The 23,831-nt window shown below is 44.6% G+C and overlaps 1 protein-coding gene across 2 annotated transcripts; it reads left to right on the top strand.

Annotated features, from left to right (window-relative positions):
• The first annotated feature begins 7,882 nt into the window (after window positions 1-7,882).
• TCHP (trichoplein keratin filament binding) lies at window positions 7,883-21,613 on the top strand. Of its 2 annotated transcripts, XM_073312625.1 has the most exons (13): window positions 7,883-7,995; window positions 8,162-8,349; window positions 9,287-9,497; window positions 10,349-10,405; window positions 11,467-11,535; window positions 13,604-13,777; window positions 14,808-14,920; window positions 15,250-15,316; window positions 15,626-15,798; window positions 18,844-18,925; window positions 19,202-19,387; window positions 19,757-19,900; window positions 20,864-21,613. In XM_073312625.1, the coding sequence occupies exons 2-13, from the start codon at window positions 8,162-8,164 to the stop codon at window positions 20,894-20,896; spliced, it is 1,497 nt and encodes a 498-aa protein (XP_073168726.1). In that variant the 5' UTR covers window positions 7,883-7,995; the 3' UTR covers window positions 20,897-21,613. The 2 variants fall into 2 exon arrangements, with proteins under 2 accessions (XP_073168726.1, XP_073168727.1); XM_073312626.1 differs by lacking the exons at window positions 7,883-7,995; window positions 11,467-11,535 and having other exon boundaries at window positions 8,013-8,349.
• The last annotated feature ends 2,218 nt before the right edge of the window (window positions 21,614-23,831 follow it).

Below are 23,831 nucleotides of genomic sequence, written 5' to 3' on the forward strand. Positions count from 1 at the left end.
CCGTGTAACGCACCACAATGGCCACCCAATGACATCCAGAGACAGCAGGCTTAAAACAAACAAAGGGCAGGACGTCTTCACCCAAGCCAGGGTTAACCTGTGGAATTCCTCGCCAGGGGATGTTGCGGAGGCCAGAAGGATAATTGGGTATAAAAAACAACAACTAGGTAGTTCATGGCAGACAGGGCCATCCATTGCTATTAGCCAGGCTGGTCAGTGATACAGCCAAGTGCTTTGGGCAGCCTAACCCTCTGACTGCTAGCAGCTGGGACTGGCCAACAGGGGATGGATCACTTGATAATTGCCCTATTCTTTTCATTCCCTCTGAAGCATCTGGCATTAACCACTGTCAGAAGACAATGGATACCAGGCTAGATGGACCATTGGTCTGAGCCAATGTGGCCGTTCTTATGATAATTTGCCTGGTACTGAAGTTAGGTTTACCAGCCTGTAATTGCCAGAATCATCTCTGGAGCCTTCTTTTAAAATCTACATGAAATCAGCTACCCTTCCAGTCATCTGGTACAGAGGCTGATTTAAGTGATCGGTTACATATACACACCACAGTTAAAAAGAAAAGGAGGACTTGTGGCACCTTAGAGACTAACCAATTTATTTGAGCATGAGCTTTCGTGAGCTACAGCTCACTTCATCGGATGTAAAAGTACTCCTTTTCTTTTTGCGAATACAGACTAACACGGCTGTTACTCTAACACCACAGTTAGTAGTTTTGCAATTTCATATTTGAGTTCCTTCAGAACTCCTGGGTGAACACCAGAGCCAGTGCTAGGTATAAGGAGAGACAGCAATTGCTTAGGGCTCAGAGCAGCTCAAGGGGCCCCCCCTATTCACTTTTCAGGATAAGAATTTGCCTAGCACCGACTCCAGTGAACACCATCTGGTCCTGGTGACTTATTACTGTTTGACTGATCCATTTGTTCCCAATCCTCCTATATGGACACCTCAGTCTGGGACAGTTGCTCCGATTTGTCACTGAAAAAGAATGGCTCAGGTGTGGGAAATGCCCTCACATTCTCTGCAGTGAAGATAAATGCAAATAATTCATTTAGCTTGTGTGCAACAGCTTTGTCTTCTTTGCACGCTCCTTTAGCACGCCGATGTTCCAGTGATCCCACTGATTATTTGGCAGGCTTCCTGCTTCTCCTGTACTTAAAAATCATTTTGCTGTTAGTTTTTGTGTCTTTTTCTAATTGCTCTTCAAATTCTCTTTCTGGCCTAATTATACTTTCCCACTTGACTTGCCAGAGTTTATGCTCCTTTCTGTTTTCCTCGATAAGGTCTGACTTGCAATTTTTAAAGGAAGTCTTTTTGTAACCACCTCTTTTACTTTGTTGTTTAGCCATGGTGGCATTTTTTGCTCTTTTTTTTATTTGGGGTATACATATAGTTTGAGCCTCTATTATGGTGTTTTAGTGCCAGAGCTCAGTATGCCCCACCTTAGTGCCATCCACAGAACCCAGTGCGCCCTGCCATGCTAGTGCCAGACCCAGCCCCTGGCATGCACCAGTATGCTAGTGCCAACCAGAGCACCAGGCATGTCCCACTATGCTAGTGGCAGGAGTGCCTGACACTCCCCAGCCAAGCAGAATCACAAAGACCAGCACGCCCCACTGCAGAGGTGCCCAGTTTGTCCCATGGAACATAAGAACATAAAAATGGTCATACTGGGTCAGACCAAAGGTCCATCTAGCCCAGTATCCTGTCCTCCAGTGGCCAGTGCCAGGTGCCTCAAAGGAAATGAACAAACAGAGGCTAGAGACACCATCCCTGCCCATCCTGGCTAATAGCCATTGATGGAGGTAGCACTAGGGATGCATGATGTGCCCCACGGACCAAACCGACTCTCAGTATTATCCCCGGAAGGCAGCTTGCTAGCCAAGTCATCCTTCTGGAATTAATGCCATCCAGCACCAAAGGCCTACATGCCTGTTGGCCGAGCTGAGTTCATGGCAGCCAGCACCAATGGCTTTCAAAGGTAGGTTTGCAGGCGAGAGCTGTGAGAACTGGGACTGGTCCATGTGTTCTATGGAGGTTATCCTGACAACCTGAAGTCCAGTATATTTCATTAAGGTTGAACCTTCTATCTGTTTTCCCCTCCCAAAATGTTTCTTTCAGTTGCTTGTAAATGCTGCATTATATGCCAAGAGCCCTGTGCTGGGTCATTAACCTAATCATTATTACATCCCATTCTGGCTCAGGAGCAAAATATATTTCACTGCTTGCTTGGCTAAAGCAAGGGACAAATGTATCTCGAGGCCTTTTTGTGCCAGGAACTACGGTGTGTAGCTTAAGACAGAACTTTGTGCCCTTTGGTGCCTGTTCACACTGCAGCCTCAAATTGCGCTGGCTTTCCCCATTTGTGAAAATATCTGCCAATTACAGCTCCGCTGCACCGGGTAGAGCCAAGTGAGACAGAAGTGTGCTGGAGCATCTGCACTGAACGCAATTCAGAAATGTGTTTGTATATGATTTTCTCAATGATAGCATCTAGAAATCAAACTACACTCCTAGCAGCACTCGCTGGTAAAACTGACTGATTGTGCAGCCTCTTTATTTATACTTCATTGGCCCTGTTCCAGAGGTTCCTTTCTCAGGCCTTAATGAGGTATTCTAATCTAGTTTGTCATTAAATATTTAATATAACTAAATTTTTTATATAGACCAGATGGTTTAATTGGCACATAACTTACTGTTCCTGTTAGATCGGGCTTAAAAAACTTGACATGCAGACGGTGAATTTTAAGCACTTCCTCAAAAGGGAGGAAAAAGATTCAAACCAAAATCCTGCACACAGAGTGCTTTTTCCACTCAAAGTCTATGTGCAGTGCTTTCTTCCTGGGCAAAGAGAGTGCTTTCCCTAAATTCACACTGGGGTCCATGGCACTTCTGAAACAAAATACATCCACGGGGAAATGGAACTCTGGGAAGAGAAGACAAGATGGAAATGTAGTAAATTATAGTAACTAACATTAATCCCATTAAGCGTGGCAGGCCCCAGCGTGGAGATAGGACTTGTTAGTGACAGAAGCCTGAATCAGATTATCTATCACTGCAGTGTCCTTGAGAAGCAACTTGCTGAATAATACATCTTCACTAATTTGTCTCAAAAGCACAATTTCATAAGAAGTCCTGTACATAATTAAATATATGCAAATTGTGTTAATGCAATGTTAAGGTAGCACAATTAAAGTCAGAAGTGCAGAAATAGAGGCTCCAACACCCCATTATCTTGTCATCTCCTCTATGTTTTACATGTATATTATATATTTTATGGTACGCATAGTAAGATATCAAACGGGACATTTAACCAGCATAACAAGTGCAAAACATTGCATATGTTCCTCACAAGCAGGTTAATGTTGCTGTTGGAACCTGAATTTTTGTATTTTCTGAGTCTTTGTGATTTTAACTTTGCAGCACTAATAGTAAATTGGTGCAATATTTTGCATTTAATTTCCTGGGTTTTAGAAAAAGAATAAATGTCTTAAGTTGACATAAGTGCTTATGTCAACTCAAATGCTGAACAGGATAACTTTAAACTGCCTTAAATATTTACAGCACAATAAATACTTAAAGTGCTTGAAAGCTTTACAATGGTGTAAGGTTTTAAGGCACAGTAAGTACTTGAGGTAGCAACAAGTGCCTAAAACAACTCAAATTCTACAGATCACTGAACCTGTTCAACCATTTATTTGTGGCTGCATAATTGTTCAAACTGCTAGTAACACACATGTACAAGAGTGCACTTATGAAAGAGCTTAAGCTTATTTAGGACCCAATCCTGCCAGGTGCTGGACACCCTCATCACACACAGTAGTAACCTCAGCACCTCATAGGATCAGGCTCTTCATCTGTAAGATTGTGAGGGCAGGGACCTTGGGTGAAATCCTGGCTCTGTTGAAGTCAATAGCAAAACTCCCATTTATGTCAATAGGGTTAAGATTTCACCCCTTTTCTCTTTTTATAACATGTCATGTAGACTTTGAGCACTGTATAAATAATTTATATTAATAGCTGCTTTAAGCCTCCAGACTGACAGGTGTCTATTGACATGCAATTAAAGCACAGGGTGATTAGGTGCACACTTAACAAACCTCAAAAATGTTTTGTGCTCAGTTGTATAAAGAGAATGTATTTTGCAAGCTGTAAATGCCAGCCCTGGATATACCTGGCTTTCTATGTCTGTACTTTTTTACCTCCTTTTTAGAATGTTGCCTATTGCTGTTTGTCTTTTTTAAAATGCTGGATTTTTTTCAAAATTTAACAACAACAAAAGCACTTTGAGCAGAAAACAATCATAGAAATATCCAGGTCAGCAGGCATTTTTCAGTAAATAATGAGCATGTGAAAACAGGGGATTACATTGTTAAACAACTTTCACTGTAGCATGTGTGACTGCGTGCCCACTAGTTGAATTGTGTTTGAGTGGAATCTTTCTCCGATAGACCCAGTCACCTCCTCTGTCTTGATGAATTCATAGGTGGCATAGCTCGGTTTTTGTGAAATGACAATGGAAGCAATTCTGATGTCACAGGTATTCCGAGTTCATGACTTGTATGCGATATTTAGCTAAATGTGAGTTATTTGCCTACAATCCACAAGCACTTGTATTTGTTAGTTGCACAACCTCTGTCTTCTTTACAACTTCTAGCTGAAGAACTTGGACCTGTCAGCAAGAGGGAGTGTGAACAGATGATAAACTGGGAGTAAAAGGTATTTGGAATATGATTCACTTGGAATAGTTTGTTCTGTGTCTTGGGGTTTGTTGACTTCTGTTTGCAAGTCTATGGTCCTTTCTTGGGTATGAGTTCTCTGTCCTCTCTGAGAATTTATATCAGTCAGGTCAAAAGTTCATGTAGTTCAGTTTTGCCATACTCAAGTCATGAGGGTTCCCTTCTTGCTGATTATTCCTATATCTAAGTGGTATTTTATAGCTAGAACCTGCTGTAGGATTATTTAAGAAAGATTTGTAGTAATAATATAAATTAAAAGCACCTAATTTAGGGGAGTTCTGTAGTTTACTGGCCAAGCCAGTAGGCAAATGAGTGAGTCTAAATTATTAATATTACTTGAGTGACTTAAATTTCTGGTGTCCTACAACCAGAGATGAGAACACCAACTTTTAAAAATGCATCCAATTTGCAACCTTATCTCCATTAGGTTTATAACCTTGCTTGGCAATGTCAGGAAAACCTGCCAACGGTTGGAAAATGTGACTAGAACAGTCTCTTCAGCCTTTGTTGAGATGCAGAAACTTAGAAACCTGTGACCACATCATGCTATCTAAAGATAGGGCAGTGCATCTAATTTGCCCCCCTCCATAAAAGTGATACCCTTACCTGAGCTCTTATTAAGTGACTAATAACGATGATCAGCCTATGTATGTTCTTGCACCAAATGCAAAATTCAACAAGAGATAGGATTATTAGAGGGAGTGTCAAGAGATTGTTGATTTGAATCAGTGGGATTTCTTCAGGTTCATACAGACGCCAGATGATTTGGGACTAGCTTGTTGAGAACGCCAGGTTGCGCTCCCTTTCATCTTTGTGAGTTGACCCCCACTACAACACTGCCTGCACCTGTAGCAAATGCTGTTGTCAACAACTTGTTGCTCATTCACTGTAACTTTTAAACCAGGTCTAAAAGAAATTAAATTCCTAACCCTCCAGTGCAAGTAACATTTCTACGTATAACAATAACAGAGCATTTCCAAAACCCAGCACCAGCTCAAAGCTAAGAGCAAAACCCCATTCAGTTAGATTCATCCCAGTGGTACTGCCAGACATATCATAGGTATCTCCTTGACTGTCGGTCAGATCTCTGGTCTTAATGGTCAGCTTGTGTGTTTTGTAATGCTTTGTTCATCATGCAGCCTGCTTTCCAAAGGTTAACACACAGACAGCAATGTTCGTTTTGCATACGGGCTCATCTCTGAAACCCATCTATTCTGCACACAGGACATGGAAGGCAATTCAGCCATTTCAATATTCTGCTAAAGAAATTGTTTCAGTAAGGTCAGACTCAAGAGAGCATGATTTACTGTCACATTGAGTGCATGGCTGTAACGTAGGTGCCTAAAATGTTCACGTGTATTTTCTGATCTTAGAAGGAGACATCTCAAGTCAATTCAGGGCCAAAAAACTAGGTATTTATAAAACCAAGGCTTTAAAATGCCTAATAGCAATGTTTTTTTTTTTTTAAATTCAATTGAAATGGTGTTCTGTTTGTCACTAAACCTTCCCCTGCAGTGTTTGCAACCTCAGTTATATCACCTGAGGCTACTTCATGACAATCAGAGAATGTCACATTTACTAATGCACTCACAGTGCAGTAGAGAAGGCCCACCACAATGTATTAAATTACTGCAGTAGCCCTCAGGTCAGTTTGTGTCTGCTGCTCAGGCTACCGGAAACATCTTGTTTGTTCTGGGTCTGCTCAGAGGCATAACCTGTGTCTTTGCAGAGTCATCCCTCCCAGTACTACTATCACATCATTTCATTCACATTGTAACTCCCATCCCATCCTCATCACAAGTAAAACTGACTGGAAGTCCATCTTCTGGGTCATCCTGCCTGGAATGATAAAAGCAAACAAATGGCATAAATGGTGAAAAATACATTAGCTCATTAACATTCTTCTGGTGTGAACAATACTGGTGTTATTAGCAGCACAGGCAAATTTAAATGCATAATTTTAAATTCAAGATTGACCCTTTAAAATGCAGGTGTCTGCCCATGGCATCAATTTTACCTCACCTCTCCTTTTCTCTCTTCATCTTTGCATTCTCCTGCTACTCAGATACCTCCGGAACACACTCCCTTCCTTCTATTTGCCATTTAAAGTAAGCCACTCCTTCTGCAATGCCCATGTAAGTGCTTATCCCACACTGGACAAAATGCTGCCACCCAATCCAACACAGGGAAATATATGTAAAAAGCCAGCAGCACTAGTAAACGGCATTGTCTGTGGCTCATGGTAGGGCTTACTGTGTCTGATCACCATCCATCCACTTAGTATAAGCTCCTGGGAGGGATGATGTCTTCTTCTGTGTCTAGTACAGAGTCCAGCACCAAGCAGGGACTTTACAAATACAAGTAATAGTGACAGGTCAGCGAGTCCTTCACGTTCCTGGGAATCTCTGGCAGGGCTTGATAAACAATAAAGGGCCAGATTTCCAAATGTGTTTGTTGTTCAAAATGAAAATATGTGCGCAAGGTGAACATGACTGTAGGTGCAAATGGTCCGCATGCATGTGCAAACAGCGCACCTGTGTGCATGTGTGAGCACAAAGGGCGTGGGTGGGAATGTGTGCGTGCAAACGCGTGCGAGCACAAAGGGCGTGGGTGGGAATGTGTGCGTGCAAACGCGTGCGAGCACAAAGGGCGTGGGCGGGAATGTGTGCGTGCAAATGCGTGCGAGCACAAAGGGCGTGGGCGGGAATGTGTGCGCGCAAACGCGTGCGAGCACAAAGGGCGTGGGCGGGAATGTGTGCGTGCAAACGCGTGCGAGCACAAAGGGCGTGGGCGGGAATGTGTGCGCGCAAACGCGTGTGAGCACAAAGGGCGTGGGCGGGAATGTGTGCGTGCAAACGCGTGTGAGCACAAAGGGCGTGGGCGGGAATGTGTGCGTGCAAACGCGTGTGAGCACAAAGGGCGTGGGCGGGAATGTGTGCGTGCAAACGCGTGTGAGCAGGAATGTGTGCGTTCACACACTGGGGGGAAGGAAGTTTGCACAGGTCGGCTGGGGAAACCGCCCGCGCGCACACGAGGGGGCGGGGCGGGGCGGGGGCGAGGCCGAAGTCGAGGCTGAGCTGGAGCAGCGGGGGGAAGGGTCGGTCTCGCCTGGTCGCGCGCTGAGGGACAGCGTGTCCCTCGAAGGCGCCCGTAGCCCCGCCCGGAAGCGTTGCCATGGTGCTGCGCGGCGGAGGCCGGACGTGCTGAAGCCGTTACTGTTCCCCGGCGGCCGCCGCTCGCGGTGAGTCCCCCCCCCCCGCTTCGGTAGCGGCCGCTTTGGGGCCGCCCGGGGGCACGAGCGCGGGGCGGGTTCCCCCGGGGGCTGGCCCCTGCCTGGCGCGGGGCCTCCCCGGGCATTGCGGGGCCGGGCCGGGGCGCTGACTCTCGCCTGTGCTCGGGCTGTGCAGATGGCCTTGCCCGCGCGGCCCGCCTGGCCCAGCCGCAGCAGAGCCCTGGAGAAGCAGCTCGTGCGGCAGCGGGAGCAGGAGGCCCGCTGGCGGCAGCAGTGGGAGCGCAACAGCCGCTATTTCCAGCAGTCCGGGGTCTGCAGCGCCAAGCAGAGCCAGTGGAGCTCGCGCCGGTCCTATCAGCGGAGGTAAGAGCCCGGGGGCCGCCGGGGCTCCCCCGCGCCACGCCGGCTGCTGTGCCCGGCCGTGGGGCGGCGCCGGCCGCCGTGGGCCCGGGGCGGAAGGGCCGGTGCGTGCGGCTTGCGTGGGAGGCCGCGGACACGGGAGGTCCCGCGTTGCCCTCAGTCCGGTGAGCTGAGAGGGGCTCTGGGGCAGCAGACAGGAGTCAGCAGCGTGCCCTTGTTGCCAAGGCGGCCAGTGGCATTTTGGGGTGTATACATAGGGGAACGGCCAGCAGATCGAGGGACGTGATCGTCCCCCTCGCTTCGACACTGGTGAGGCCTCCTCTGGAGAACTGTGTCCAGTTTTGGGCCCCACACTACAAGAAGGATGTGGATAAATTGGAAGGAGTCCCGCGGAGGGCAACAAAAATGATTAGGGGACTGGAACACATGAGTTATGAGGAGAGGCTGAGGGAGCTGGGATTGTTTAGCCTGCAGAAGAGAAGAATGAGGGGGGATTTGATAGCTGCTTTCAACTACCTGAAAGGGGGTTCCAAAGAGGATGGCTCTAGACTGTTCTCAATGGTAGCAGATGACAGAACGAGGAGTAATGGTCTCAAGTTGCCGTGGGGGAGGTTTAGGTTGGATAGTAGGAAAAACTTTTTCACTAGGAGGGTGGTGAAACACTGGAATGCGTTACCTAGGGAGGTGGTGGAATCTCCTTCCTTAGATATTTTTAAGGTCAGGCTTGACAAAGCCCTGGCTGGGATGATTTAGTTGGTGTTGGTCCTGCTTTGAGCAGGGGGTTGGACTAGATGACCTCCTGAGGTCCCTTCCAACCCTGATATTCTATGATTCTATGAGCATGCGGTCTGTGTCTTGAGACTGCCCTGTGTCTCGCAGGCGATCTTACTCTGGGCCAGCCTGATGCTTAATCCTCCCTCCCGTTATGTGTCTTTGGTAGCATGAACGCATATCACGGTGAGAAAATGAAAGAGGAAAAAAAACTTAGCTTGGAGCAGAGACGAGAACAACTTAGGAAACTTTTGTACGAGGAGCGAGAATTGCTGGCAGCAGAACTCGGGGAGCTGAGGCTGAACAAGGAGTCCGAGCTGAGCAAGATCAGAGAGAGAGGTGAAGATTTGAAATCTGCCAAAGAAGAGCGCCGGAAAAAGGTAGCTTGTGAGAAGCGGTCTGAGGGGTGTGTGTGTGTGTGTGTGGGCTGAGCTGGGGTGCCCTTCTGTCCCTCTCACACCTGGGGCTAAGGGTAAGTCTCTCTTTGATTTAAAACTTGATTAGAGAAATATATGTCCCCTGTGTCTGCGTCCTGCAGGAAAGGGAACTCGTGATTTCTAAATACCTGTTTTGGGCTTGGTTAACAGAGTGTCAAACAACATGAGAGGAACAACTAATCTTGACTTCTTGCTATTGAAGGGCCCTCAGCGCTTTCTGTAAGAGCTGGGGTGCTATCCCTGAGATCCTGACTATTACACTCAGCCTGTTTATATTGCTGCAGCAGTTTTAACCGGGGAAGTCATTCTTCACTTTCCCTCGTGTTGCTACTTCCATGGTTGGCTGCCAAACTGAATCATGAATTGGCTGCATGTCACTGGTGGGTGAGTCAGTCCTTAAATAGACAGTTTGCAAAGCATTTGGAGAGCTTCCTGGAGAAGAGATGCCCTATAATTCTATCCAGTAATATGTCTGTCTAAAAATTCTGGGGTTTAGAATTGGAGGATTGAGTCTCCAGTTGGCTCAATCTTATTGGAGGATTAAGCCTTAATAAGAGTAATTCCCCTCCCCTCCATATAATTACAATAGTATATGTTCCTGACATGCTGATGGGATGGCCAATCCCTTTGATTTAGTAACATTCCAAAGATGTGTTCACTAGCTGTCTGGAGGGATTGTCAAGTATGATCAGGGTTGGGAAATACAGCACTAAACTGATGTTTTGGGAGATTGTAATATTTATTAACATTTTGATCTACTCTGATGTGGTCTGACTCTCGTGTTTTGTTGATAGGTTGCTGAAGAGCTGCTGTATGAACACTGGAAGAAGAACAATACCAAACTCCGAGAGGTGATAATTACTGGGATCCCTTCACTAATGTTTTGTGTGTACTAAATCAGGTTTTAGATTTTTAAAAATTAAGTAACAGATGTCAAGATAAGAAAAATGGTTCAACTACTTAAGAGTTCTGTATCATCACTCCACAGGCATGTGTTCTTCCAAATAATCAGAAACCTTTTTATTCCATTACTGACTCTGCAGACCCTCAAATGCAAACACTACAGTAGAAGCACCTCCTTGTGAGGTGAGGTTGGTGCCAATGCAAGAAACTAGACAGCAATATTCTCAGATACTCGGCTTTTGCCTTGTACTATAGGCTTACCAGATACAGTTTTCAAAAGCATCTAAGTCCCTTTAGAAGTCAATGGGACTGAACTTCCAAAGGGACTTAGATATTTTTGAAAATTGTATTCTGTACTAAGTGCTTTCTTAGCCTTTGTTCTGCTGGCCTTCCACTCTGCCTGCTTATTGCTATAGTCTTTAACATTTGTGATTATTCCCAACTAGTCCTGTGATTGGAATTGCTACATGAGTCCAAGGGCTAGCAGGGGCTGAGGAATGCTGTACCAATTGCATGTTCAGATCTTGGCAGAAAGAGCATCCCACTGCTGGCTGTAAAACATGTCACAACCACTGGTATAAAGGCTCACTTCTGGGGTGGTGGGCAAATTTGCTGGAAGGAATTCTGCTGCTCAGTGTTCCATACTGCAAACTGATCCTTAGCAGTGACCTCTATGGCTTAGGTAGCGGTGTATTAGTAGGCTCCACAGAGCCCCATCTAATCTTCCTTGGCCAAAGAGGTTCATGAGTATCTCAACTGAGAGAGGTGGTCATTTAGTCTCCTCTTCTGAAGGCTGAGAATCTCCCTAAGACAGCCAAGCTCAGGGGATTCTGCTGCTATACTGTGGGCTACCCCAGAACAGACAGTTGTCTGGGAATGCAATGCTTACTAGTTAGTTAATTCTCCCTGTCTGCAGACCTATAACAATCCACATAATAGATTCTTAGAGCCTGTTTCCATGGTACAGAATGGGAGACCATTTTGCGATTATCTCTGTTCTCTTCTTCAGATTGAGTCAGAGCTCCACAAGAAGCATGTGATAGACGTTTGGGGCGATCAGCTAACAGAAAAGAAGCAGGTATGCTAGGATTGCTCTAAGTCAGGGTTTCTAAAACTTCATTGCACCATGACCCCCTTCTGACAACAAAAATTACTGGGAGACCCTAGGAGGGGGGCCTGTAGCCTGAGCCCCGCCACCTAGGGCTCAGGCTTTGGCTGCAGGTGGTGGGGCTCAGGCTCTGGGCCCCAGCAAATCTAATGGCAGCCCTAATGACCCCATTAGAACGGAGTCGCAACCCACTTTGGGGTCCCGACCCACAGTTTGAGAACCACCACTCTAAGTCATACTGATACCTCTTAGCTGTGGAAAGAGTGCTGAAGTGTAAGAGCAGATACTATTTTGGTTTTTTTGGGGTGGGGGAGAGGAATGTTCATTTTATCTGACTTCTCCCCTCCCCTCCCCCCAGAAACCTTCTTTCTGTAGAGACTTAGCCTTCCACCTCCTGCACATAGATGTTAGTGTTGTCAGAGGTGGAAGGGACTGCCAAATACTTTCTTCTACTCAGTTGTGAGTGAATGTATAGTGGTGCCTCACTGTTTCCCATGAAGATGGGATCTAGCAATTTAATTCTGCCTCAACTTCTCTCTCAGGCAAGTATATAAATCTCCTTTCTGGCTTTATTTCTGGTTTGTTTGCTTGATAATATAAAATCAGGGGCATTGCTTCGTAGACTAAATAAATTGCATGACTTGCTGTGGCACCAAGGGCACTGTTCCAACCTAAGAGACCTAAATGCAGGACCTATGTGAGCACCTCTTCAAGAACTTGTTCCTGCACCACAAACTAAACTTTGGCAAACTTAGCAGTTTCAGATATCAAAATATGCAAGGTCTTATTTAACTCTTTGGTTAGTTTGAAGGCAGCCTACAGGAGATAGCTATGTTGGCAGTGAAAGTACAGATTGTCAAGCTTCCTGGAGTGGCTCACGGACATGGGTGCCAACTTCAGGGCAGACTGTTACAGCCAATTTGGAATTTGTGCCATTGTTTGTATGTTCTATAATTAGATTTCACCAACCAAGTATCAAGTGTGAACTCCTCAGGGGCTATAACAGCCTTAACATAGAGTCACAGGTGGTCCCTTTGGGCACTCTGGTTTATCTTGCCACTGTGATAGATAGACCCTTACACCAAAAAAATCACAATAATATTCAGGTTACTCCCAGTCACCCCAGGTCATTTGTACCTTAGACAATGCTTGTAGCCAATCCTATTATAAACTAAAGGTTTACTAACTAAGAAAAGGAAATAAGAGTTATTAGGTTAGAGTAGGTAAACATACACACACAAATGAGTTATAATCTTAGGTTCCAAAAAGTAATAAACCCTGCTGTAATGTGCAGGTTCCGTATGTCCTTTAGGGCTTACCCAGCTAAACAGTGGGGGATCTCTTGCTTATGCTCCGAAGTTTTGCCTTCTCCCTGAAGTCCAACCAGCATAGGGATAACAAATTATTCTTGATGCGGATTTTTATTCCCATCCCCCAAAGTTCAACAACTGTTGCATGTCTCCTCTTGATGGGTGTGGGGGGAGCAATCAACAAAGTATTTTGTCCACTGATGTCCAGTGGTTTCTCTGGCATCAATGGGTCTTCTGTTGGGCAGAGGACACCTTTTTCAGTATATTGGTATTTCACACTTGTTAATGCTTCTCTTCAGATTGCGGGGGTTTACAGTTGTAGAGCAAACACTTTTGTAGTTACAGAGCACACTCTTAAAGCTGACCTTCTAACATGGGGTATCGACATAAGCTGAATACAGCGGACCCTCACCAGAGCGCACATCGCTATAGTGCAGATTCGCATATAGCGTGGTCGCGGCGATGGATCCCAAATTTAAATATTGGGATCCATGGTAATACGGTCCCCACATGGATCCTGAACCCCGCGTTCCAGCGAGTGTCTGGTGTACATGCAGCGTCCTACAAGCATTTCATAAAGTCTAAACACAGTCTGAAGTGACTGATAACCCAGACTTTTAAAATGTTAGAATATTTGTATATATAGAACACCCTATTAGTTGAAATACGTGTGATTTGGTATTGATTTACAGTTACTACGTTAAAATGTTTTGTTTGGGCTCAATCAGCAAGAAGCAACTGAAAGAGAAGAAAAAAGACGGTATGAAAATGAATATGAAATTGCCCGAAGAGAAGCACTGGAAAGACTGAAACAAGAGAAAGAAAGGAGGCAGCTGGAAGAGAAGAAACGAGCTGAGGTGTTACTGCAACAAATGGAAGAACTGAAGTTCCGGGAGATGGAGGTAACTAGTTAGTTTCCCCTCATCTGAAGCAGAGTGCACTTGCTAGCCTCCAGTCCAGGTGGGAGATACCAGAGCAGTGAGTTGGTTCTGAACCCACTCTAATGGAATCTTAGAAGGGAGAGGTCAGGCCAGTGTTATGATTCTGGCTGAATCTGTTTCTCAATACTGAGGTGAAGCAGCAGGGCCAGTCGTTCTAACTGGATGTGACGTGGCTTCTGCTAGCAATGACTCCTTACTTTCTACCTGCGTCTTGGTACTTTTCAGTGAGATTTAGCCCTGGGCCTTCATGTGTTCCTCCCTAGTATTTGAGCACCCCAATTTCATTTGTTGCCTCAGAGAAAGGAGGGTTGTTTTAGGAACCTCACCAAGCCTGGTAGCTTGCAGCCTGAAGGCTTTTTTCCAACAGGAGTTCCTAGTTATGTCTCCAATATTCTAACACACTAAGGCAAGAGTGAAATTAGTGTGGGATCTTTACCATACCCAAAAAGAAACTGCTTGAAAAGGAGTCTAGTTCTTTTTAGAACTCATCCCACTGCTGGCAGTAAAACATGCCACAACCACAGGTACAGAGGTTCAATTCTGAGGTGGGGTGCCAGCCTCCTGCTGGAAGGAATTTGTCTCAAAGTGTTTCATGCTGCCAGCTGCCAATACCTGAGAACACTTCCAGATCAGGGAGGATTTTATCTTCTTCCCTTCTCCTTATTTCCCACTGGAACCCTCAGGATCAGGCTTTATGGCTACTGCTTCTCTGTCAGCGAGAACCAACCAGTCATTGAAGCAGCTTCTGACTCAATGGGCATGGTTGTTATATTGGAGAGTACATCCTGAAAAATGTACCCTGTTCTAATGGTAGTGCTGGATATAGAGAATTGCAGATGTTACTCTAGTACTGATGAGAAAATGAAAGATTGTGCTGTGTAACTGGTTCTCTGTGCTGCTTTTGCCCTCCTGCAACAACTATAAAGAATCTGAGAATGGATGGGGAAGCTGGAGGCTGTAGCTCCCTGAAACGCTATTCCTTTTATAACAGGCAACAAAACTGAAGAAAGAGCAAGAGAATTTACTAAAACAGCAATGGGAGCTGGAGGAGCTGGAAGAAGAGAGGAAGCAAATGGAAGCATGCAGGAAGAAGCTGGAGCTTGGGTATGATATGGTATAGTTCAGTGCTGTGGGTGTTGGGAGAAAGCCATTCCTGTGTCCATGGTAGTACCTACTGTATGTGGGGATATTGTCAGTGTTACTGTGGGCTGTATATTTACTTAATATTGTATATCTGGAAAATCCAGAGCAGTGGATGGGCTAGCACTTTAAATAGACATAGTGCAATTTTTTTTCCTAACGCAGTAAGAACTGTTCCCCCTACCAATGCTTATAGATGGTACTAGTCATGGTTCGCTTTTCTGAATGTTGCTAAATAAGAACATGGGACTTTGGAGCTAGTCTGGTTTTGTATCCTCTTTTTTTTTTCCTAGTCGCTTTTTGAGACATCAGTATAATGCCCAACTAAAGAGACGTGCACAGCAGATACAACAGGAGCTGGTAAGACAAGACCAGAGATCACTTAACTGTTCTATGTAGTACACTCTTCTTGCACTAGAAACTGCTGCTTCTGCATGTTGATTACTTTGTTTGCATATCTCGTCTGTCCAGAGCCTTACCAAGCTTCTTCCATCTCCCCCTGGTGGCATTAGGGCAAGAGGAAATTAGGAATGGTGCTGAGGATCTGTTATGTGCTTCCAGTCCATGATTAGTCTTGACATTAGCATGTTTGTGCACATTGAGAACTTACTTGCAGCCTGGTTTGAAAACCTGCTGTGTGTGTGTGTGACTTTTCTGGCTTTTCTCTAGGAGATGGACAGACAAATACTATTAGCCCTTCTAGAGAAGGAAGATGAGGACCAACGCCTCCACTCCGCTAGACGGGAGCGGGCTGCTGCAGATGCTGCCTGGATGAAACATGTAATTGAGGAGCAGCTCCAGTTAGAAAAGGCACGAGAGGCAGAACTGGAGACCATTTTCAGGTGAATCTGACAAGCCTCCTGTAGGTTGCTGGAGAGAGTTTAAATGTGATGAATGCTTCCCTTTAAAAACATCCTTTTTTCTAGGTTGGTAGAACTCTGTAAATGTTACTTTGTTGATACACACAGGCGAGGAAGGGACAACTTGAAGCCATCTTCTTCCTGGCTTCCTAGTTAGTCTTGCAGTTTTAGAAGGAAAGGCTGATTACACAGAGTCCTGTGTAACAGAAGTAGGGGTGGATTTTAGGTCCTTTTCTACTTTCCATCTTTTATGTTGAATGGTTTAGCCATCCAATCACAATGTTGGACGTAACACAATGATATTAAGGTGAAAGGACACAGTTCTTTTGGCTGAAAAGCATCAAGACCTTCTGGTTCCTTCTCCTTGATGGGAGTGATTCCATAATCAGTCTCTCTTATTGCAACTAGTACTAAAGTTAATAAACAGGGAGCAAGTATTTTTAGAAATAATGGATTGGCAACAGTGAACAAGTCTGATCCTTGCCCATCCACATTAGGACTCTAGTCAGACTTTTCTGACAAGAACTTAAAACCAGCATTTGATCATCTAGCCAGTGGGCTTTGTGGCATCTATATGATTTCTAAAGTTGTGTGTTTCCTTTTGTTTCTCAAGAGAGATGGAGGTTGAAAGAGAATCCACTGTAACCCCACTGACTTCAAAAAGTTTACATGGGGTGTGAGTGGGAGCAGAATTTGGCTCAGTGAAAGCTAGAGGAGTCAGTATGATACTTCATAAGGACTTTCCTTGCTATACATGCTGTTGCGAAAGAGCTTTGCAAACTAAATTTTCTGGCAGTGCCCTGGTTTCCCATCTCTGTTGGAAGCAGGAGCACCTCTGAGCATAAGGTTTAGAACAGACAAATTTCTTTCTTGCAGTTCTCTACATACGCATGTTTCAGAGTAGCAGCTGTGTTAGTCTGTATTCGCAAAAAGAAAAGGAGTACTTGTGGCACCTTAGAGACTAACCAATTTATTTGAGCATGAGCTTTCGTAAGCTACAGCTCACTTCATCGGATGCATAAAGTGGAAAATACAGTGAGGAGATTTATATACACACAGACCATGGAAAAAATGGGTGTTTATCATACATATTGTAAGGAGAGTGATCACTTCAGATGAGCTATTACTAGCAGGAGAGTGGGGTGGGGGGAGAGAAAACCTTTTGAAGTGATAATCAAGGTGGGCCACTTCCAGCGCATTTCCAGGAGTTAACAATAAAGTCTGAGGAAGAGTGGGGAGGCGAGGGGGGAGGAATAAACAAGGGGAAATAGTTTTACTTTGTATGACTCAACCACTCCCAGTTTCTATTCAAGCCTAAATTATATCCAATTTGCAAATTAATTCCAATTCAGTATTCTCTGAGTCTGTTTTCTAAGTTTTTTTTTGTTGAATAGTCACTTTTAGATCAGAAATCGAGTGACCAGAGAGATTGAAGTGTTCTCCGACTGGTTTATGAATGTTATAATTCTTGACATCTGATTTGTGTCCATTTATTCTTTTACGTAGAGACTGTCCAGTTTGACCAATGTACATGGCAGAGGGGCATTGCTGGCACATGATGGCATATATCACATTGGTGGATGTGCGGGTGAACGAGTCTCTGATAGTGTGGCTGATGTGATTAGGCCCTATGATGGTGTCCCCTGAATAGATATGTGGGCACAGTTGGCAACGGGCTTTGTTCCAAGGATAGGTTCCTGGGTTAGTGGTTGTGGTGTGTGGTTGCTGGTGAGTATTTGCCTCAGGTTGGGGGGCTGTCTGTAGGCAAGGACTGGCCTGTCTCCCAAGATTTGTGAGAGTGATGGGTCGTCCTTCAGGATAAGTTGTAGATCCTTGATAATGCGTTGGAGGGGTTTTAGTTGGGGGCTGAAGGTGACGGCTAGTGGCGTTCTGTTATTTTCTTTGTTGGGCCTGTCCTGTAGTAGGTGACTTCTAGGTACTCTTCTGGCTCTGTCAATCTGTTTCTTCACTTCAGCAGGTGGGTATTGTAGTTGTAAAAATGCTTGATAGAGATCTTGTAGGCGTTTGTCTCTGTCTGAGGGGTTGGAGCAAATGCGGTTGTATTGTAGAGCTTGGCTGTAGACAATGGATCGTGTGGTGTGGTCTGGATGAAAGCTAGAGGTATATAGGTAGGAATAGCAGTCAGTAGGTTTCCGGTATAGGGTGGTGTTTATGTGACCATCGCTTATTAGCACCGTAGTGTCTAGGAAGTGGATCTCTTGTGTGGACTGGTCCAGGCTGAGGTTGATGATGGGATGGAAATTGTTGAAATCATGGTGGAATTCCTCAAGGGCTTCTTTTCCATGGCTCCAGATGATGATGTCATCAATATAGCACAAGTAGAGTAGGGGCATTAGGGGACGAGAGCTGAGGAAGCGTTGTTCTAAATCAGCCATAAAAATGTTGGCATACCGTGCGGCCATGCGGGTACCCACAGCAGTGCCTCTGATTTGAAGGTATACATTGTCCCCAAATGTGAAACAGTTATGGGTGAGGACAAAGTCACAAAGTTCACCCACCAGGTTTGCCGTGACATTATCGGGGATAGTGTTCTTGACGGCTCGTATCCATCTTTGTGTGGAATGTTGGCATAGAGGGCTTCTACATCCATAGTGGCCAGGATGGTGTTTTCAGGAAGATCACAGATGGATTGTAGTTTCCTCAGGAAGTCAGTGGCTCTCCCCCCCACCCCACTTTCCTGCTGGTAATAGCTCATCTTAAGTGATCACTCTCCTTACAATATGTATGATAAACAGCCATTTTTTCATGGTCTGTGTGTATATAAATCTCCTCACTGTATTTTCCACTTTAATTATGCATCCGATGAAGTGAGCTGTAGCTCACGAAAGCTTATGCTCAAATAAATTGGTTAGTCTCTAAGGTGCCACAAGTCCTCCTTTTCTTTTTACATACACATGTAAACTGGAGAGGCTGCAGGAAATAAGGTATTGAAGGCTTCTCTGTTATTGTCTCTTTATTGCAAGCAATAATGCTGGAAAGGAACTCTCCTCTCTCTCTTTCCTTCAGGGAAGAAGCTAAACAAGTGTGGGAAAAAAGAGAAGAAGAATGGGAGAGAGAGAGGAAGGCCAGAGACAGACTGATGAATGAGGTGGTGCCCTCTCTACAGCGATTACTGTGCTCTCCTGGTTAAAACAGGGACTTTTATACTGGTGTAAAATTTACATAGAATACATAGTAGAGGCTCAGTAAGGCCTCTGGTTACCTCTGTGCCAGGGGATGGGCTTTTCTTTGTTGGCCCAAGTTATTTTCTGAGAACTGGCTTAACTGTCTAGATAAAGATCTGCTTAGTTTGGTTTCTGAGTCTGGCCCCTTTCTTTCTATTTACCCTATTTCTTCCCTTCATCCCCCTTCTTATTCCAAACAGGTCCTTGCAGGCAGACTGTGTCAGATCCAAGAGAAGGTGGAGCTAAATCGACATGCCCAGGAGGAATGTGTAAAATACCGGGAACAACTGATTAGGGAGCTTGAGGAGGCAAAAGAGCTGACTCGCCGAGAGAGAGAGGAAGAGGAGGAACTAAAAACAGCTCGCAAACAAGAGCTGGAGTCCCAGGTAGAGCCCCGGTCTTCATCAAACCTGCACCCGAGGTCATTCAGGATGCTGTTAGCTAATGTACTTTGCTTAGCTAGTTTTTAGTGCATGGAAAAATGCTCTTAGATTCCTTAGTGTCAGAACAAGGTTCTCGGTAACTTTCTACTGAAACTTTCCCAATTTTGCTAGCAAAGGTAGAGTACACATTGCAAGCAGATGTAACTGCAGCTTAGTTAGGTAACTCCCACCCTAATACTAAAGTATCCAATTAACTAAGATGGATCTGACACTGATTCAAGCCTTTTGAGTCCTGACCTTTCCCACCCTTTGTTTAGTTGGGTCTGTTTACCTGTGCTCTCACTTCAAGGGCATATCTTTAAAAATACACAGCTTACAGAGCGTCGCCTCCAAGAGCAGGAAGAGTCACAGCGCCAGAAAGAGGAGGAGGAAGAAGCAAGACTGGCAGAGCAACGCTGTGAGGAGTTAGTGTGGCAAGAGGCCAAGCGCATGACTGAGCGGGGCTATCACAGTAAGGTAAGGAGCAGGATCCTTGGCAGGACCAGATGGAATCATGCACGTTGCCCACCCTAACGTTCCATTCCCAGCTAGTTCATGGTGTTTGACAATGGAGGTCAGCATGCTGCAGAGAATAACCAGCAATTGCCTCTGAGCACAGTTCCTCTTCATCAGGAAAAGTCAGAGCTGCTCCTGAGGTGGGCAAAGGTTTCACACCTAAAAATGCTCTCAGTGTCCTTGCTCAGGGGCAGTGACTGCTGGCAGAGTAAGTTCACTACCTCTCCCCCACTGCCATTTCTAATGGGTCTCCCAAATGAAAAGGGGTCACTGTCTCGGGAAGGTTCAGATTGCTATGGTATTATGTCTCAGGCGTTGCCAGTTTCCTGTCTTTTGCAGATAATCATTTTATAAGTCTTTAAAGCAAGATCTTTCATAACTGCCTCAAAGTATATCCTAAGTTCTCAATCCATGCAATAGTGTGTGGCTATCACCAGGTGCTTCACTGTGCTGCTCCCACCATCCCTGTCTCTGCCCAAGAATCCAAAAAAACTACAAAAGCAGCAGGATCCTGTTTGTCAAATGCAGCATTCCTGCTGCCAGAATACTAACTGGTTTTGGAAAGTTTCTTACATGCCCAGGAAAAAAAACACCTGTCCTATGCCAGCTGGCTTCTAATTCTAGATGATAGGACAGAGTGTTTTCATTCTTATCCCTTTACCATAGCAGTAATGAGAACCTTTGACACCCTCTCATTGCTTGGCACTCCAGTTCTCTTTGGAGGAGTGACTATCCAAGTAACTGGTGGCTTTTCATGAAAGTTGTTGTCTTGTCCATTAATAGAACATGGTACTGTCTGCAAAACGAGAACCACCAGCTACAGCTTATCCACTAAGGGGCCAGCACCTTGAGTATGACATGCCTGGGAGTTTAATTCTGAATGTAAAATTCTTATGGTATTTCTTGCTATTGACTTTCTTCCAGCCCTATGGTCGTCCAAAAACAGCTTGGACCTGAGAAGTGTTGCCCTTAAGTTCTGAGGTGTGAGTATCAGTATGAAGGACTCAGTGTTGCAGGCTGTTTGTCTGTTAAGATCAGGCTTTTGTGGAATATTTCAAAACCAAGAATCAACGCGCTGTCCTCATGAAATTGTAAGGAATAGTCCATGAAGCTGATGGAGATGGGCCCAGTGCAAATGAAGGGTGAAGTTTTCAAAAGCATTCAGCCAAATTCTCCCATTGAAGTAAAGGTCAAATTTTCATTGAATGCAGTAGCAGCAGAGGTAGGCTAATGGAGCTTGATTTGAAAATACTATCTTAAGTGTGGAGAGGGCTGTACACCATTCCAGCTGCTTCCAGTGTTTAGAAGCTGTCAAGTGACACGATGTAGCATGTAAGGCAAAGTCAACTGTCCAACTACACTTCAAACAGGAAAAAGTGATGGAAGAGTAAATAGCTGCATGTGTTCTTGACAAACGCAACCCAGTTTAATCAATGATACTAAACCACTGACACTTGCTGTTTATAGCTGAAAGGGTTTCTTTAAGAACCATGCATCTTCTATTAACCCAAAGTAATGTTTGCTCAGAAATCCCTCCTGTGCTTTCTTATCCCCATGCATTGTAAAACAGGGTTTGTGAGAATTGTAGTGCCTGCGTATGTCAATTTGACACAAGTTTCATTTAGGCTCTAGGATTTTAAAGATTTCAATAAATATTTACTTGTCTAAGATTTATTAAGTTTTCATACCATCTCATTTTCAAAAAGGGATCACTGCACTGGATGTGCTTATGACCAGCTGTCTAGTGAACAGTGCAGTACAGGCCTTAACAAGGGATACCACTAGTTTGAAATTAGACACTCCTAGGTCTCTAAAAGGGGGGATTTTCTTTAAAAAACCTAGCTCACCCTTCTTCCCAGACTAGAATAATGTGCTAAAGGGAGAAATGATTCTCCTCTCCTGTGCGTGCCCCCCCCCCATACCTTTGTAAATGGGGTTCAGATCTCTTAAATGACATTACAGCTAGTCTCTGCTGTTAGAATCAGAGCTTAAGGTTGTACACGAGTGGAGTACTGGCTGGTGCTTTAAACTACCTCTTCCTACTAATCCACTCAATAGCACTAGGAGAGGCAGTTAAGTACTCTGCCTTTTGTCACTACATAAAACACATATCTATAAACAAAATAGAATATTAAAGCAGCTGTTTTTACCCCACTACTAAGTTAGGGAACTGTGTGAAATCCCTGGTTGGATTGTTTGGTCCTCAGTATTGGTAAGCACACAGTACATGGAGTTCCAGAAAGCTCAAGTAAAGAGTTGGGTAGTGCTAGTCCACTGAGCTTTGCTGTGCAGCTGGAGGTTTGCATCCTCGACTGTAAAAATCTAAATCTTGCCCTCGTGTGTATTTTTAAAAGGAAAACATGAAATAGGAACAACTGCTGCCTAAAATTCATCAAGCTTATCCTGTACTTTCACCCCACAGAGAGTTATAAGTTATCGTCCCACTTATTTTTTCCAGTACATTATTTCACTGTAATAGAAGGCAGTGATGTGGCTGAGCTCAACTGTTAAATACTGCGAGGAACATTTTAAGTTGGTGCACCTGTCTCACTTAAAACGTGATATAATGGACAATACAGGTGGAATCAGAGTTGCCTAAACACACCTGCTTGGGATTCCCACCTTGTGCTTGTAGAGACCCATGTTGTGTTGCAGGTAGTTAGAGCCTTGTTCGTTCAAACGCTAGCAGCAGCAGCTCTTCTCAGATTTCCACGGCAGACGCCCAATGCAGCAGGCTGCCGCTCACGAAAGCTTGTGCTCAAATAAATTGGTTAGTCTCCAAGGTGCCACAAGTCCTCCTGTGCTTTTTGCGAATACAGACTAACACGGCTGCTACTCTGAAATAAGTTCAAAAGTAAATCATGAGTTGAAGAAATTTCCATATGTAAATCATCACAGGTGGTGAGTGCATAGGCAACTTAATCTCATGGACCAATTATTCTAACTGATATGAGATACAATTCAAGATCAGCACTAAACACAATTATGTGAATGAAGTCAGACTTGGTCTAAGGCCAGGTCTACAAGAGAAAAGGTTTGATGGAATAGATCCAGTGGCAAATCCTTCTAATGGAGGTGCAGTTAACACCAAAGAAGTGCTTTGGCCTATATAGCTCACACCAGGTCCCCACATGAAATAAGCCATACTACCAAATGTACTTTGCCAGTATAAAATGTCACCAAAAATTAACACCCCTAAGTAACATCACTGTACCACAAAGTTTCTAGAGTACACCCAGCCTTATAAAATACAGAACAAAACTTAGATGTAGTTCAACTGAGCACCATTAATTTCACAGTGCCCCATCCTTCATTTGCTGTCAGCCCCCTTCCAATGGTCAGTGGTGGCTTTTAGTTTTACATTATGCAGGATTTCCTTCATTGCCTGCCAGTGACACTCCTGAAGGGGCAAGGATGGGTTACTACAGCATGATAAAAAATTTGACCATTTGATAGAGGTAGAAGGAGGGAGTAAGAAGAGAAGGAGCTGAATTTATTGACAGTTTTCAATCCTTTATAATTTAAATGGCTGAACACTTTTTGAGGATATTAATGCTCTACAGTTAGGGAACCAGGCAGAGGTAAGTAAGTTGGTATAACTTGTGCCCCTTTGCTACCACATCCTCATCTGTAACAGCAGTTGAGACAGACACTGGCATATAGTTTGTATCTCTTCTGGATTTGGCCTACTGATGATATACCTATGCCAGAAGATAAACAGGAAAACTAGGAGGACCAAGGATAAAGAACAAAACTATGGTTAATTCATCTAATTTTTAAATATGCACCACTTCTCAGTGTATTAGTTACACAGATATGAACTCACTTTGCACTGTTTATAGTACCATCTTGTATGTACTTTGTATTTGGCCCGTATATCCCAAAGGCAAAG

Source organism: Lepidochelys kempii, chromosome 15, assembly GCF_965140265.1.
Source record: "Lepidochelys kempii isolate rLepKem1 chromosome 15, rLepKem1.hap2, whole genome shotgun sequence".
Lineage (NCBI taxonomy): Eukaryota > Metazoa > Chordata > Testudines > Cheloniidae > Lepidochelys > Lepidochelys kempii.